The following is a 15,858-nucleotide window of genomic DNA, read 5'->3' as shown; positions in this document are numbered from 1 at the left end:
ATTCTATCCAAACACATATTATAATATAGGCTTACAGTACATTTTGTAAGAATAGAGGCTATGCTTAGGCTGAGACATGCACCCCTCTCACAGATAGTACAAGGTCCAGTAAGTCTTCTGACCAGAGTAAAAGCAGAAATACATCAGCATACATTTCTTTGTTTCACAAATTGAATGCACTTCGTACAATGCCTTCATCATCATTAATGGTTGAATAATAAAATAAAAAATGATGTCAAGACACAGTCTAAGGGGAGGGAAGGTAGAATTTCTTTAGTCTTTAGTCAGTGCTCACCATACGCTGGGCAGGGGGGCATCAAAGACCAATCGTCTACAGTATTTTTGTCTTAATAGATTTAGCTCACAGACATGTGTCTGGCTCGTCATGGGCGATGGTAAGGATCATCATTGTCAAGGGAGAAGGGTTGGTGCCGATGGACCCTTAATGCCAGGAAACAGACAATGTCGGGAAACAAATCCTATGCATGTTGGGCGTCGCCACCCATTGTGTCCAGTCCCCAACCCCCTTGACCTCAATCTTCCTATACACCCTGACTCAGTTGGCCATCTCCTCATCATGCCCACTCATTAGCATATCTGCATTCTACACCCTCGCCACGCCTCCGTCCTACACTGGGAAGCTGAGCAGAGAGCCCTCGTCACAGGTCAAGAAGCCTGATACCATACTCAATATACAAAAACACATTCAAGAAATGGAAAGCTGCCAGTTTAAGGAATACATCTGTGGTAACTTACAGTCAGGGTGTCCATTTGAAGAGTTTCATTCAAAAACGCTATATTCCAAAACAGTATATCCATATCCAAGATTTTTGGACATCTTACATTTATCATAAACATTTGTATTAATCAACATTGATTACAATTTCACAAGAATATGATTAGTATGTAAGCTACTTGAATGCACTTTGTGCTATTATAAGTTAACATAGCAACTTTATGTCAAGACAGCAATCATTTTATAGAAGAGAAAGCTCATTTTTGAAAACGGTGGACATAGCGCTTTGCAACAAAACTCTTAATTTATAGACATGAAGGATTCCTCTGGAGATTAAAAAAAACAGTAAATGGAGCGCATTGCTGGATATCAACTTATCTGAATGTCCAGAAATGCAAGACATGCATTCTCAACCAGATTAGACATTTCACAAACAAACTGGCTTCGTCGTCATCATGGCAAGCTTTGGAGCTTTTGTCATCCTTTGGACGAATAAACAAAAAGTGCTGAAGGAGATCCAAATTAAAAAAAAGCAAATATGTTTCAAACACTAAGTCAGACATGTTACCATCTAAACGTTGCTGCCTATAGGCTCAGATCTGGAACAGAATGTAGATTCTCAAGGAAAGGTTTGTCAAAAAGGACAAATATCTGAGATGATGAGTCAAAGTATGTAGGACCACCATTCTGAATATTCTATTTCTGTATGTAGAGGTCTGTGGGACTTTGGCACACCAGCATCATTACATCCCTATTCACCTCCTTTAATTGAGGAGCCTTAAGGAATGAGGGAGTAAGAGGCAATATATTTGTATTATACCTGAGCACATTGACATGACATCACACACATACACATTCTAAACCAAGCGGGGGCAACACTGCATTATTTTGCCAAACAAATCCTATGATCCTTTGATGTCCATGTGGTTTTTGATCTTTAGTAGTGCATCCACAGTGGTCCAATGTGTAAGGTGGTATGAGAGGGCTTCACAGAACAATGAGTGAAGCCAATCATGTCAAAGGGAGGGGGGGACATGCAACCTTCTATACGTCTTATTATTGGTGAGTTGACAGTCCAATAAGGTTGTCCTAATAGCCACAGTCTGAAATCCTCAGGAAAGCAAAAATGGTGTGTGGTGTAAGCAGGCCAATTTACGACCCGTATCAAGAGCTGCCATCTCCATTCTTGGTCTTGAGCACCACAAGAACCACCATGACAGGGATCAGGCAGATGGGGGTCATCACCAGGGCAAAGACAATGCCAGGAGGGGGATCACTCAGAGCCTCGTCGGGACAGTTCCGGAAGAACATGGAGTGGATGTCCACAAAGGTGTGCTGCATCAGTGGGTTGGGCCACGGTATCAGCAGACACTCTGCCATTTCCTCCGTACAAAGGGTGAAGCTGTTGTACGGGCTGCAATACAAAAGAGGCCAGTAGAGTTATTGCTCTGAACTAATTGCTCTTACTGTACCTCAACATATTGTTTGCTAATGATTATCTAAACTATTTTACGTTGAAATGTAGCCTAATTTGTGATACTACAACGCAAATGATACTGGGGAACTAGGAATAAAAGTATATCATAATAAACAGATTACACAATAAATCGACTGACCTTCGCACATTGTTCCAGATGCACCAATCCGTGTTGTTTAATGATTCCATAGCTTGTACAAAAGGTTCAGAGCACTTTAACTGAAACAGTTTGGAATAGCACTCCATCCTTGAGAAAAACAATTCATCACAAAGGTCACAATAGCTACCACAGATGGCGATCTTATCCCCGCAACCTGTGTGCAAACATGGGAGACAGACAGACAGACAGACAGACAGACAGACAGACAGACAGACAGACAGATAGACAGACAGATAGACAGAAGAGAGAGAGGGGGGGTACAATGAGAAGTTATTACTTGAATCAACTTCGGATAATTCAGGCAACTGTGGATCTACAGGAGAGAAACACATACTCAAATAGTGACATGATTAAATAATTCTTAACGATGATTTGGCCTATAATGATTTCCAAGTTTAGAAATAATCTTTGGAAGAAAAAAACCTACCTAATGTTCTGGTAAAGTTGGTATCTCCGTGACTGACATCTAAGAGAAGATGAAAATGACACTTTTACACGAACAATTGACAGTCATTTTTAAAAGTTCAGTTGAAACAGATAAAGATTGAACAGGTCGCTCAGGTAGAATCTGAAACAGATAATGATATTTCACGCTATGAAGTATCATAACCATATCAACACAATTCGTGAGCTTAGAATTATAAGGTTCTATCTCCGTTTAGGGTAGTTCTGAGATATTGAGCCTCAAAGTTTTTACATTCCATTATGTTTTGTGAGATGGAACCTTTGTATTTTTATGAATTACTAACTCAAAAATGTCAACATTTTTAAAAATAACACCACACAGGCATTAATAAACACCTAATGGATCAGATTATGTAAAAAAAAACTCAATTTTGCCAAAAATGGAGATAGAACCATATCATTCTAACGTCACGAATTAACTAAGTACCCTCAGCTATCCTACCGATGACTGCTTGCCGCGCGTCATGTTATCAAGTCAATCGGTGTTTCCAACAACGCGAGACACGCGTCTTTTCAAGGCGAGCCCCTGAGACACTCACCGGAGAGCACGGAGAGGAACACCCCAAAGAAACCAAGCGCTCCCTTCATGTCAGAGAGAGTGAACACAGGAGTCTCCCCCGCCGATGACCATCTAGAGTGAGCCCGAACTTCTCACACAGAGCACTGCGAGGCATAACAGGAAACTCAACAGGGTGGAAGCTAGACGCAGTGTAACCCTCGGTGACCAGATGTCAGATCAGTGTTACCCGCGGTTACCAGATGTTCCTCGAGGTTTTGTCTGTCTGCTCCGCGTCTTGGCAGCAAAGCTCTTCCCCTCTCCAACGCGCCTCAAGAATTGTCTTGCCTTTTTAAAGGGGTGGAGGCTTTAAAAGATTGTCCTCTCCTCTCTCCCAAATAAAGGGGAGCACACCCAAGCTGGGCTGGACTCACATCTGAAAACCCTTTACTCTTTCTGCTCTTGTTCTGCTTTTTTGTCTCAATTTCTCACAGTCGAAGCAAGGCCTGGCCGACTCGCAGCTTGTGATTTATTTGCCTTTAGGGCTGCCTCTGCCAAATAGGAAACATAAGTAAACATTTAAGGGCCAGGGCGTTTAGAAGTGGATGTAATCATGACTATGCACTGGTGTGCAAGCGGCCATGGATTCATATCTGGGTTAATTTGATCAAATCTGGAAGATGTTATCAGAGTCAGCCAGCTGTTTTTAAAGACCCACTCTCTCTTCTCAGGCTTCAGATCCAAACCCAGGACTCACTAGGACCTCTGACTTCACAAGGCACACAATAGGACAGCCTGGGAACATGGGTGGACTCTTGGCTCTTTATGTAATACCCGGAGCCATGTGGTGCTCATGCATGAGTGTGTTACATCTGGTGGCTAGTTTCTCGCTGTCTCACACTGCCTTTCAAAGACAATCCATTAGGCCTCCTATAAAACTATGATTAAATCCTCAAGCACCTTATCTGAGAAGCCGTTTTAATGATTGAGGACGAAGAAATGTTACATGTCTTTTAAGGACAAAGATATGAATCTATGTGCTGCACAATCTCCACATGTGGGTCGGTTGGGCCCCTAAAACATCTGTTTGCTGAGCAATGTTTTTGATTTATAAATGACATCAGGAAATGTGTCTTTTCAGCAGAGGGGGAGCTCAGAGTTGGGGGAGTTGGTGGGGGTTGGGGGGGGGAGAAAAAGGAAGGCACAGAGTGAGGAACAGTGAAGGGGGGCTGCTCCAAAAGTTCCAGTTGTTTCACAACTCTGAGTTCATGCGTTGATTACAGCCATCGCATGGGGTGAATGACGAACAAATACAGGAAATGCAGACAGATGGGGGGCCTGCTAGTAACAAGGTTTCAGTTAACCTTTGACTCCAAACAATTACAGGCCTTGTGTCCGCTCCTGCTGACCCCACACTGTTGGGGACCTCCCCCGCAGGTTTGTCTTGGCTTCATATGGTAGCAGAGGCCCATGGATCTTGGCAGAATGCTGTATTTCTGTTGTCTTTTTCTCTGCAAGAGGTTGGCCTGTTCTGAACCAATGTGTTTACAATACTCGTCCAAGAGAGACCCCCATGGATTTAAGTATCATTTCACATCAAAGCTTAGCACGTCGTAGATGGCGATGTACATTAACATTAGTTTAGAAAGATCAAATTAATGTGGTGTTGTACCTTTACAAATGTTTCAGACGTAATATATTCATTATGGTAAAGATTGTGAAATACCAATATTGTGAAATACCTTTTCGAATATTGCCTAAGTACGGTTGAAGTTAATCTGTGGACTTACGATTATCTTGGTTGACTCCATACGTTGTTAAGTCAGGCCCTGGAGAGAAACCTAGTTAGTCATGGTATTTCTTCATCACAACATGTTTGTCATATTATGAACAGTTAATCAATTTACTGCATAGTCAAATGTGTTCATCAGCACAGAGTTATATGCTATAGCTATTAAGCACAAAACATGTGAACAGCATTTAACAAAACAAAATCATAGTCATTTTGTTGTGATAATAACATTTACATTGTATTCCCTATTGCCATTCATGAGTTGTAGGGGGACCAAGAGAAGAGCAGTTTATACCTGGTGTGATAGGGTAATGTTCCATAAGGCCAGAAGCCATAGTACATGCTGCTGGAGGAGAGACAAAACAGGGCAGATGTAGTTACAGAGGAGGTCAGCACAGCATTGCAGAAGTGTATAGGGTAGGACGCATACACACACACACACACACACACACACATACACACACATAAAACACCAATACAAAAGCACACATAGAGAAACAAACACCAAGAACACACACACACACACACACACACACACACACACACACACACACAATCACAATCAAACAATTGAACACTGGTAAAAGTATACAGCAGGAGATGAGGTGGGAGAAGGGGAGAGATAAAGGGAGGCAGAACACTGATCAGTGGCAGAGAGTACATCCTCCCTTTGTCCTCTGAATAAGGTCCGAGGCGGTCTGGACATTTTAGTATAATGGTTTCATTCCCAGTTTAAATGGTTTAATTTAGTCTTTAAATAACTTGCTTTGTTTTCCTCTTGGCATGACCACAAAATGGTCTGAGAATTAAATATGTTCCTTAGACATGTCATTGTGATATATTGTCATTGTGACATTAGATTTGTTCTGTATTTATCGACATTATTGCTGACAACTAATTATCCTAGAGTAAATGAGGCAATAGCCAGCTTCTAACGTTTTCAGAAGACTAAACCCAATCCATCCTCATTCCAATATTTAACAAAGGTGGCAAGATGAAGAAATACTTCACAAATCAGAATCACTTAGTGTCCCTTAAACAAGGGTCTAATTTTAGGTATAAACCTAAGTCATGAGACCAGCAAATCTCATTCTACAGCTCCTCATTCATCATTGGGAGTTCCTTAAGCATTCCACTTCAGAGGTGAGAGGGGGGACAAATAAAAAAAAATAAAAAAAAGCAAAACTCCTTCTCTCACTAATCCACCTTGGTCCATACCCATGGAACCTATTGATAGATACACATTGTTCTATAAATTATTTACTTACCCCAGAGTAGAAGTAACAGAAAACACCAAGAAGAAGAAGAAGAAGAAGACATGGGAGACGAATTAGCGGTGTTCATTTTGCCTGACACTGCTCTGTCCCTCTTCCCTGGTGGACACAGATTACATATCTCAACCTTTCTGCAGGAAGGCTCTATAAAACAACAGGAAGCTCTCATTTCCTAGGATGGGCGGCTTTGGGCGGATTCCCACTATTGGACAGAGAGCCCATGATAAGGGGAGAGCTACTGTAGTCCACCATCCATCAGATATCTCTCTCTCCCTCTCTCTCTCCCTCTCTCCCTACCCTGAAACAAGAATACAGTGAGGTCTTCAGTTGTCAAAAAGGTATAGCTGAGCCCAACTCTTAAGTGAGAAACAGTTTCTATTCATACATACTAAACTGTTAAAGAGGTGTTTCACAGCATTTGAGCGTTTCACATGTTGTTGTTTTTTCTTTGTGGTCAAAGGGGTTCTCACTTTTTAAATAATAAAAAAAAAGACTATGTCCTAACTTTATTACCAACATAATAAAATATGAACACAATGGAGTCAGCAATCATAGTGGATATAGTATCAGAGATACAATAGCTTAATTGTAGTCTTCAACAGGTACCACAGACCGAGTCAGTCTCAAGAGCAACTAGTGACTTTAGCACATTATCGATGTTTTATACACAGACACAAACAACATGAGACACATCACAGTTTCACTCCCTAATCCTGTATATTCTTGACTTTCAATAGTAAGTATTTTTAATCAGTTATGCTTCCCTCCCTCTATTCAAATACCAAGGTCTCCCTAGGTCACCCTGACCTCCTGATTAATTATAAGTGGTGTGGAAATCAGCCATATGCCTGCTTCTCATGTGCTGTGCTCGGTGCTCATTGCAATGGGACCTGTGGCCACTTATGATCTATTATATGATTATGCCTCATTAAAGCTATCCCAACTAAGTTGAGAACGTCTCTCTGAGTTTGTTTACTTAAGTTTACTTCATGTTTTTGGTTGTTCGTTTTTAGTGCTTCTATAGTGTGTCTATGGATGGTAAAAGTGTACTTTTCAACCCATACACAACATATGAGACCATATGGACTGGATTGAATAGATTCAACATGTTCTCTTTGACAATACATAGTAGACTAACTGTCGATATAACTTGTGATTTTCCTTTGTTTTGTCTCAAGGCAAAGCTCCTTGTGGGGAACAGATGTAAGATCATTTTGGTTTTTTGGGAAACTTTTATTAAGTTAACACTAACTGTGAAGAGTACAGATGTCTGATATGCTCTTAGTTTGCTGTCTCTGTAAGCACAGGGGTCCTTTCCTGGCAGAAGAGAGAAATGTGTTTCTGTGTACTGTATGTTCTGTGAGGTCATCAGTGATGACAAAGCTATCCCCCAAGCAGTGGTTCCTAGGAATGTCTCTCCCTGTCTATTGACGCAGAGCTGCAGTAGTACTGGGGGAGGCTGCTGTGCCCTCCAGTATACGCACAGAGAATGATGCATTCATACACGTCATTGATCCACTCTCTTGTCTCAGCTGGGCCTTGGACTGGGCTTGGGAACTCTGAGCCAAAATTGCTTCCACATTTCAATTCAGATCAATGAGATGTGTATTCGACTGATTCAATAAATCCCCCAACGTTGAAGGGCTTGAGGATATTCGCATGTAAGTTAAGTTAAGTTGGATCTGTATTGTGCCAGCCAGGGATAATGCAACACATGTCATCTATTGGTTCCAGTGTACATTTCTGCCATGAATTCATGATTTTGTCCTGCCTCTCTATTGCTTATATAGCTGATACCAACATTTTAATGGAAGGAGCAAATACACATTAGATAACGTGTTGAAGAGTGCCTACCTCAATTACAGTAAGCCTGACTAATAAACGTGTAATCTATTTCTCCAGCTGCACTGTGAGTCTTTTGAATTGATCTCCCAACTCTTGACATGAGTTATAGAGGTTTCAGCACATCTGAAGAAATAAAAACTCCACCTCAGGTGCCAAGATCAACACATGCAGTTTACATTGCACATAATTAAAAACTTTCCGCTGATAAGGCCTCCCTCGCCAGCCTATCTTCCTGCTCGTGTTTGCTTTTGTTTTACAGTCCAGTATAAACACGGCACGGCCCATATCAGGCACCAATGTGGACGTGCCAGAGCAGGGAGAGAGGGGGCAAAGCAAAACACAACAGCTTCGACACTGTATCAATAGGTCTTCACACAACCTCAGAATAAGTGATAAGGAGGACACAGAACATTGGATATTGCAGTGTAGGTGAGCAGGATTTATAGTGCTGAATTTGAATCAATGATCAATAATCAGTGATTGCTGCCAGGTACAGTAGGCCTATGCATATGTGATTCACAAAATAGCAAAGACTGGAAAAAACTGGACAGTTTGGTGATTATTCCTGTATTCACTGTCACTCTTTCCAGAAGAAGAAGAAGAAGAAGAAGAAGCAGGTTAAATTGCCTTAACTGTCCATTACACAAGGAAATAGAAATGTGTATTTTTGTATAACAATGTTTTTTCTCCCCCCAATCCTGTTGCTTCTCATTTGTCCATTCCTCTCTGTGCTGACTACCAATACACAAAAGCACTAATAGCTCAGTAGTGCCATCTAGTGTAAGTTAAAGATATTGAGGTTCCTTCTCAGCAGCAATCCTGATAGTTATCAATTTCCTCTGGTCTGGTCGACCACTCACAGGGGTTGTTAGTAGCCTACAGGTGTTGTGAGGTGGAGCGCACTATAGAAAATATGAAGAAATAAGCGGGTATCACTGGTGTTCTCAGTATCTCTATAACCTCGATTATCTATATAATAATTATAATTACATTCTAAAACACTTTAGGTCACTTTCTTTTTTGTGATCACATTTGTGTATGTATGTTATTGTATAACAACTTAACAACAACAACAACAACTTTACGACAATTAGAAAGTGCCCTAAAGTTGTTGTTGTTGTTGTTGTTGTTGTTGTTAAGTTGTTCTACAATAACATACACAAATGTGATCACAACAAATAAAGTACCCCGAAGTGTTTTAGAAGGTACTTTCTAATTGTCGTCCCATTTATAGTTTAAAGTAACGAATGATTATCTGCTCCTGCTCTATCGACACCGGCAGCGTGAGTTTAGAATGATAAGGTTCTATCTCCGTTTCGGGTAGTTCAGAGATATTGAGCGTCAAAGTTTTTACATTCCATTATGTTTTGTGAGATGAAACCTTTGTATTTTATTAATTACTAACTCAAAAAATGTCAACATTTTAAAAATAACACCACACAGGCATTAATAAACACCTAATGGATCAGATTATGTAAAAAACTCTTCTTTTTTTTTTTTTTTTTTTACAAAAATGGAGATAGAACCTTATAATTTTAACGTCACGACTGGGAGCTGGCAGGAGCTGAGGTGAGTCGTCATCATAAGGCCAGGGGTGTTCTGGTGCTCCAGCGGGTCACGTGGTGGTGAGTCCTCGCAGTGCGCTGTGCCACAGCCCTGCCCTCGCGCACCCGCCCTCGGAGGGAAGGAAAACAACATGCGAACGAGAGGCTCTCTGGTGGAGGAAAAATAGCAAGAGATTTTTGCTTTAAGCGAAACCACCACTAATTTCACTATCAATTTCACCGAAGAAAAAAATGTGAAATGGTTATGAATACAATTATTTTACATGAGAATATCAATGAGCAGAGGAAGTTCCTCAGGATTGATTAGGCTACATTCATCATTCCCATGAATATACAAAATATGCGTATGCTTTTCTGGGATAGTACATGTTTATAATACATATTTGTGTCCTTATCATAATAGTCATCATAATTATATTTTATTTTTATTTTATTTTTTATTATTATTATTACTATATTACTTAACCTTATAGGCTTATGTCAATGTTACATGTAAGCTTAGGACCATACATCACAAATCAATTGTATTATTGGCTATCTACAGCAGAGGTAAACCTATTAGTAGTATTGGTAGTTGTTGTAATAGTTTAAGATGGAAGTTCCCAATTGGTATCATTGGGTATAGTGATCCATTACACGAATCACTAGCTCAAATGAGTCCATGTTGTGTGTCCACGCTTCTTTTTCCAGAAGCATATGCATGCTTTTCACCCTGGCTGTCCGGCTAGTCTCAGGCTCAGGCACAGTATGATCATAATAAAGACGTCACCCCCTGCTCGGCCCGAGCCAGCTAAGTGCGCAGCTTTTAACTGTACAACTCCAATCTCAGCATGCTTACGGAGGACGACATCGGAATCTTTCTATCCCCTCGGCGTGTGAACACAAATACGCGGGGACCATTAATCTGCAACGCAACCGTAGCGAAGAAAGCGTCATTTCATTTCATGGTGGATCTCATCTCAAGACCCTCGGAGTTCTGTTCAATGCGTTAGTGGCGGACTGGAGTCGCTAAAATAGGAGGTAGGATATTACGAGGATCCTTAAAGGTATTTTGTAACTGCGACACTGTATCGAGCCGGACATGTGTGCGCGTCATGGAGATGGACAGAAGACATACCACCTAGCGAATGTTATGGGTTGTTGGCGTCATGAGTTCAACGCTCACTTGTGTAAAATGTACACAATTTAAATGGATTTAGGCTGTGTGTACTGTAACCGTGGCTGCTGCGACTGAAGTGGACTACCCACACAGAGATGGCTAAACCATAGCGCTCTGCTCGTTTCCCCCTGCAAACGGGAAAACCTTAGCAAAGCGTGGTACTAATCGCATCCGATCTATTTCAGGACATATAGGCCTATAATGTGGGAAATGGTTTTAGAATTTAGAAAACGGTAGCGTGTTATGAAATACGGGGAAAGTATAAGGCTACTACGCAGTTATAACTGTTCCATTTCATATTGCCTTTCTAAAGAGGCACGCCCACTTCCACCGAGCAATGTTGTATGTGCGCGGGGTAACATGTGTCTTTCAGACTTCCATTCGGATTCTATTTATCACCCGTTTGACGTGCTTACGGCTTTACTTAATGATCGTGTCATTTCACGACTTAGTTCTCTCACTGTTTGGCCCTTCTGCGCCTCGCCTCGTCGTGATCTAGGACGAATGTTACATGGTGGCACTGACCAGGATGTAATAGTGGACAGGGCTTTTAAAGGACTTTAAATGCAATCCTCAGTCAGTGTTGTTTTGCTAACAGAAGGGGGCGGTCGTTTTCTCACACACTCATACAGTGCACACTGAATGGCAAAGTTTTGAGTCATGCGTTTCATAATGAGGCGTGTGTGTGTGTGTGTGTGTGTGTGTGTGTGTGTGTGTGTGTGTGTGTGTGTGTGTGTGTGTGTGTGTGTGTGGGTTTGTGTGTGTGTGTGTGTATGTGTGTGTGTGTGTGTGTGTGTGGGTGGGTGGGTGGGTGGGTGGGTGTGTGTGTGTGTGTGTGTGGGTGGGTGGGTGTGTGTGTGTGAGTGTGTGTGTGTGAGTGATTCATCTCTTACGGGAAGGCTTCTGGAAAAGAACGTTTGCTACTGATGTTATCACATCCTAGTAAATCACATGCCTTGGAATCTTAACTGCACATACAACATAGAAAACGGAACATTTTACAACAGATTTACACAAACAATAGCCTACTGTTATCAACAAAATACCACTGCTAAATTACACATATTTCCGGTCCTCCAGACTGGTCCATGTGCTGTTTATTTACCCATTTCAGTATGTTACTGCCAGGACAGTTCTCTTTACCTATTCCTCTACCTATTGTTTTATTAGTGTGTTACTAACTCCAGTAAATGTTGTCATGGTGCAGGACCATGGAAGAGGCCCCAGCCCCAACCCTGGCCCCTGGCCCAGACCCAGACCCAAACCCAGCACCAGCCTCTGACCCATCCTCTTGCAGCCTAGTGGAGTGGAGGAAGAGGGTCAAGTCTGAGTACATGCGTCTTCGTCAGCTGAAACGCTTTAAGAAAGCAGAGAAGGTCAAGGTGAGGGAACCTGCTTCTCTCTCACTTTTTTCCGTCTTCATTTAAAACGTTGTTGTGACAGTTAACATGTATGTGGGATTGTGTATGTCTGAGTAGATGTGTCATACTGTCCTCTTGTATGTCTTTTTCAGGCCCTGTACATGTCCAACCGGCAGAAGATAGAGGAGCAGACCAATATCTTGAATGACGAGTGGTCCAAGCTCAGGATTCAGTCCATCCCCCTGTCCGGTGGAGCAGGTGGAGCACAATCTGGCAAGAAGGTTAGAAAGAGATGGGGATGGAGAGATAGAGAGAGAGAGAGAGAGAGAGAGAGAGTGAATTGGTGAATTGATGATTCACTTGCTTACTCAAATATATAGATTGTAAGTCGCTTTGGAATAAGGTGTCTGCTAAATGCCAAAAATGTAAATGTAAATGTAGAGAGAAAGATCACCTGACCTGATCACATGTCAGGTGATCAGGTCATGACGATGCAATGGTCCTCAGGTTAAATGTATAGTCTTACCTGCCTGTGCTACTCTGGCTCGATTTGTAATCCTGCCCTAGGCTGCTCTGGTTCGACTTGTAATCCTGCCCTAAACTACTCGGGCTCAAATGATATCCTGTCCATTACACTAATGGTTGGTGGTGGCTGGTTTGTAAAGATCTCTCTTTGAGTAGACGTCCATTTAACGGCCTCTTTTGAGCTCCCTCTGATCTCTGACCTGTCCGAAGTCTCCTCTCCAACCAGACTTTCAGAGGACTTCAGAGATGCCAAAAGGGTAGAGGTGATGTTGTAATTGCCTGAAGGCAGACCAGAATATGTTGTTCTGAAATGCTGCTGTGCTCCTCCCTTATGCTAGAACTGTGTTTACACTCACTCAATGCGACAGCGTCTGTTTTCAGTTTTGTCATTGGAACTGGGGATCATAGTCTATCTCTGCTCCACTGTCTTACACCGCTCTTTCTTCCGTCCCATCACAGCTGTGTGTGGTGGAGTTTGGCTTCCCAGCGTTTAAAGCTCAGGCGGTTGCCATGCGGCCCTTGACGACAGTGGCAGGAATCCCCTTCATGAACTCTTGGTCCCCTCTGCAGGACAACTTCATGGTATGAGACATTCTCTAAAGTAGGCCAAATCTATACATTCTCTCACTCACACACAGACACACACACACATGCAGCATTCAGACTCTCAGTAACACGCACACACACACACACACACACACACACACACACACACTGCCATTTATCTCAGTGTATGTTTCTTCTGGTGTAGGTGGATGATGAGACGTTTCTCCACAACATCCCCTACATGGGAGATGAGGTCCTGGAGCAAGACGAGGCTTTCCTGGAGGAGCTCATCGACAACTATGACGGAGTCCATGGAGACAGAGGTGTGTGTCAAAGACCTGAGGACCATTGCATCGTCATGATGTCACCAAAGGTTCCATCCTCTCTGTCCTGTTTTGATGACGTGCATTGTCAGTCTAATTTATCACAGCATGTTTTATTGGAGACGTGGGGTTGGGCGGACTGCTATGCTGTCACCAGTACATGCTGTGTGCTTGTGGAAACACATTGTTTTGGGGATATGTATTGACACGTGCTGTATGATATCATCAGTAGGTGCTGACATGTTCACTGTGTGGTTGTGTTCCAGAGGGAGGGTTTATCAACGATGAGATCTTTAAAGAGCTGGTGGAGGCACTGAGCCAATACTCAGACCAAGAGGAGGAAGAGGAGGAGGCAGCAGTGGAGGAGAAAGGGGAGAAATATGAGGAGGAAGGGAGGAGGAACAGTGCTGAGGATGGTTCAGTGGAGACCACGGTGGGGCCTGTTGCCCCCTTCAGGAGAAAGAGGAGGATCATTAGTGAGGGTACGTTTCCTCTTGAACATTTGGCAAGCATCACCGCAGAGGACATGGTAACAAAGTTCATGTCTCTGAGGTCTGATTGGATCTGGTAAATGTTTGCACAGAGTGTCCTTGCCGCTGCTATAACAGTAATTTGCATGTGTTGCTGAATTAAAGTGTGCGTGCGCACGTGCCCATGATTGTGTGTGCGTGTGTGTGTGTGTGTGTGTGTGTGTGTGTTCTTCTTTAATGCTTGTCCTCCCTCTCTTAGCCTAAAACCTAAAGGTGAACCTTTTAAGTGGCATGAGACGTGGCATGAGAGAACCGGTATAGGTTAAACACTGTGACTGTGCCCAGTATTTCACAGCAGCCAAGAGTTTGTCTTGCCACAGCATAGTGGCACAAGCATTGTTTACTTTAGAACTCTGTCCCCGAGACAGTGTCGGAGAACCTGTTTGCTCATGACACCGATATGGTCAGGCTCTAATTTCAGGTCCCCGTGACCTCTGTGGGAGCATAGGGATTATGGGAATTGGGGTGTGGGGTGGGGAGGGCATTTACAGCCAGTGTCTGGGCAATGGCAACATCGAGAGAGAGTGAGTGAGAGACAAGGACACCGTGTGTAGGCATGACCCAGTCGCTCTAACACTGAGAGGTACACCCTGTACCAGAGACTCATCCATCACACACACTGTCACTGAGAACACATCGGGTCTTATTACAAAGTAACAAGTCATTTAAAATAGGCTGGAGACTTTGTTGTTGGCCAACGTGTTGCTTACATTGTAAAATGTGTTGGATGACACCTTTTTCAGCTGAATGGGAGATTAGTCGGAGTAGCCCAGAGAGACAGTGGAATGACCTGCTGATTTATTTGTTCTTCTCTTTATGTTCATTAGTAAAAGACCTACCCAGCAATAAGAAGATCCCGCACGATGAGATATTCACAGCCATCGCCTCGATGTTCCCCTACAAGGGGACGACGGAAGAGCTGAAGGAAAAGTAAGAAAGTGTACAAAAATGAGGCGTCCGCGTGTGCAGTGCTTAGCAGAGCGTTGCTTAGTGTTCGCCATGGAGACAGGAGCTCTCAGAGAGCCTGTGATAATGGTCTGTGCTCTCTCAGTCTCAAAGGGGGATTCGCATCAGCATCTGAAAGGGCTTCTCTTTGAGCATAGTGTTTACTTTCTGGGCCAAATCCACCTGCAAATGAGCAAGTCAAAACTACAGCTCCTTTTCATTTTCACTTCTGCCTGACCAAAGTGCGACCCTACATCATGTGTTTATAGGAGAATTGAACTAAGAATATCATGTATATTACAATGTGCAATTGTTATTTGCTCTCCCCCCCCCCCACCCCAAATGGTACAGGTACAAGGACCTCCTGGAGCCCCCCAGCCCAGTCAAGCTGCCTCCCCTGTGCACCCCCAACATGGACGGGCCGTTCGCCAAGTCTGTGCAGCGGGAGCAGTCACTCCACTCCTTCCACACGCTCTTCTGCAGGCGCTGCTTCAAATACGACTGCTTCCTCCACCGTAAAGAGTCCTAGACATCTCTCTCACACCAGTCTCCTTACTGTCTTTCTCTATTTCTGCCCTCGTCCTTGTTTGATATCCATCAATCCATCATTGTGTTGCTCCTCTCTGAGTTTGAATGAACTGTCACAGGGTATGTGATGA

General features: G+C 42.9%; 2 protein-coding genes across 3 annotated transcripts in view; one reads left to right on the top strand and one right to left on the bottom strand.

Annotated features, from left to right (window-relative positions):
• ramp2 (receptor (G protein-coupled) activity modifying protein 2) lies at positions 1–6,498 on the bottom strand. Of its 2 annotated transcripts, XM_080524268.1 has the most exons (6): positions 6,395–6,498; positions 5,422–5,469; positions 5,125–5,163; positions 2,801–2,839; positions 2,353–2,527; positions 1–2,150 (listed from the first exon to the last, which is right to left on the bottom strand). In XM_080524268.1, the coding sequence occupies exons 1-6, from the start codon at positions 6,468–6,470 to the stop codon at positions 1,901–1,903; spliced, it is 627 nt and encodes a 208-aa protein (XP_080380394.1). In that variant the 5' UTR covers positions 6,471–6,498; the 3' UTR covers positions 1–1,900. The 2 variants fall into 2 exon arrangements, with proteins under 2 accessions (XP_080380394.1, XP_080380395.1); XM_080524269.1 differs by lacking the exons at positions 5,125–5,163; positions 5,422–5,469; positions 6,395–6,498 and adding an exon at positions 3,378–3,486.
• Positions 6,499–12,261: 5,763 nt separating this feature from the next.
• ezh1 (enhancer of zeste 1 polycomb repressive complex 2 subunit) overlaps positions 12,262–15,858 on the top strand; it is a gene marked incomplete at its 5' end in the record, with an annotated part of 12,399 nt that continues 8,802 nt past the window's right edge. Inside the window, 7 exons of the mRNA XM_080523342.1 lie at positions 12,262–12,351; positions 12,483–12,611; positions 13,315–13,437; positions 13,607–13,724; positions 13,991–14,206; positions 15,082–15,184; positions 15,551–15,714. Coding sequence (XP_080379468.1) covers positions 12,262–12,351; positions 12,483–12,611; positions 13,315–13,437; positions 13,607–13,724; positions 13,991–14,206; positions 15,082–15,184; positions 15,551–15,714 — 943 coding nt within the window. The remainder of the gene's footprint in view (positions 12,352–12,482; positions 12,612–13,314; positions 13,438–13,606; positions 13,725–13,990; positions 14,207–15,081; positions 15,185–15,550; positions 15,715–15,858) is intronic.

The sequence above is a fragment of the Nansenia antarctica genome, assembly GCF_963989245.1.
Source record: "Nansenia antarctica genome assembly, chromosome: 2".
Lineage (NCBI taxonomy): Eukaryota > Metazoa > Chordata > Actinopteri > Argentiniformes > Microstomatidae > Nansenia > Nansenia antarctica.
Note: the sequence above shows the minus strand (reverse complement) of the source record. Positions and strands in the feature narration are given on the sequence as shown.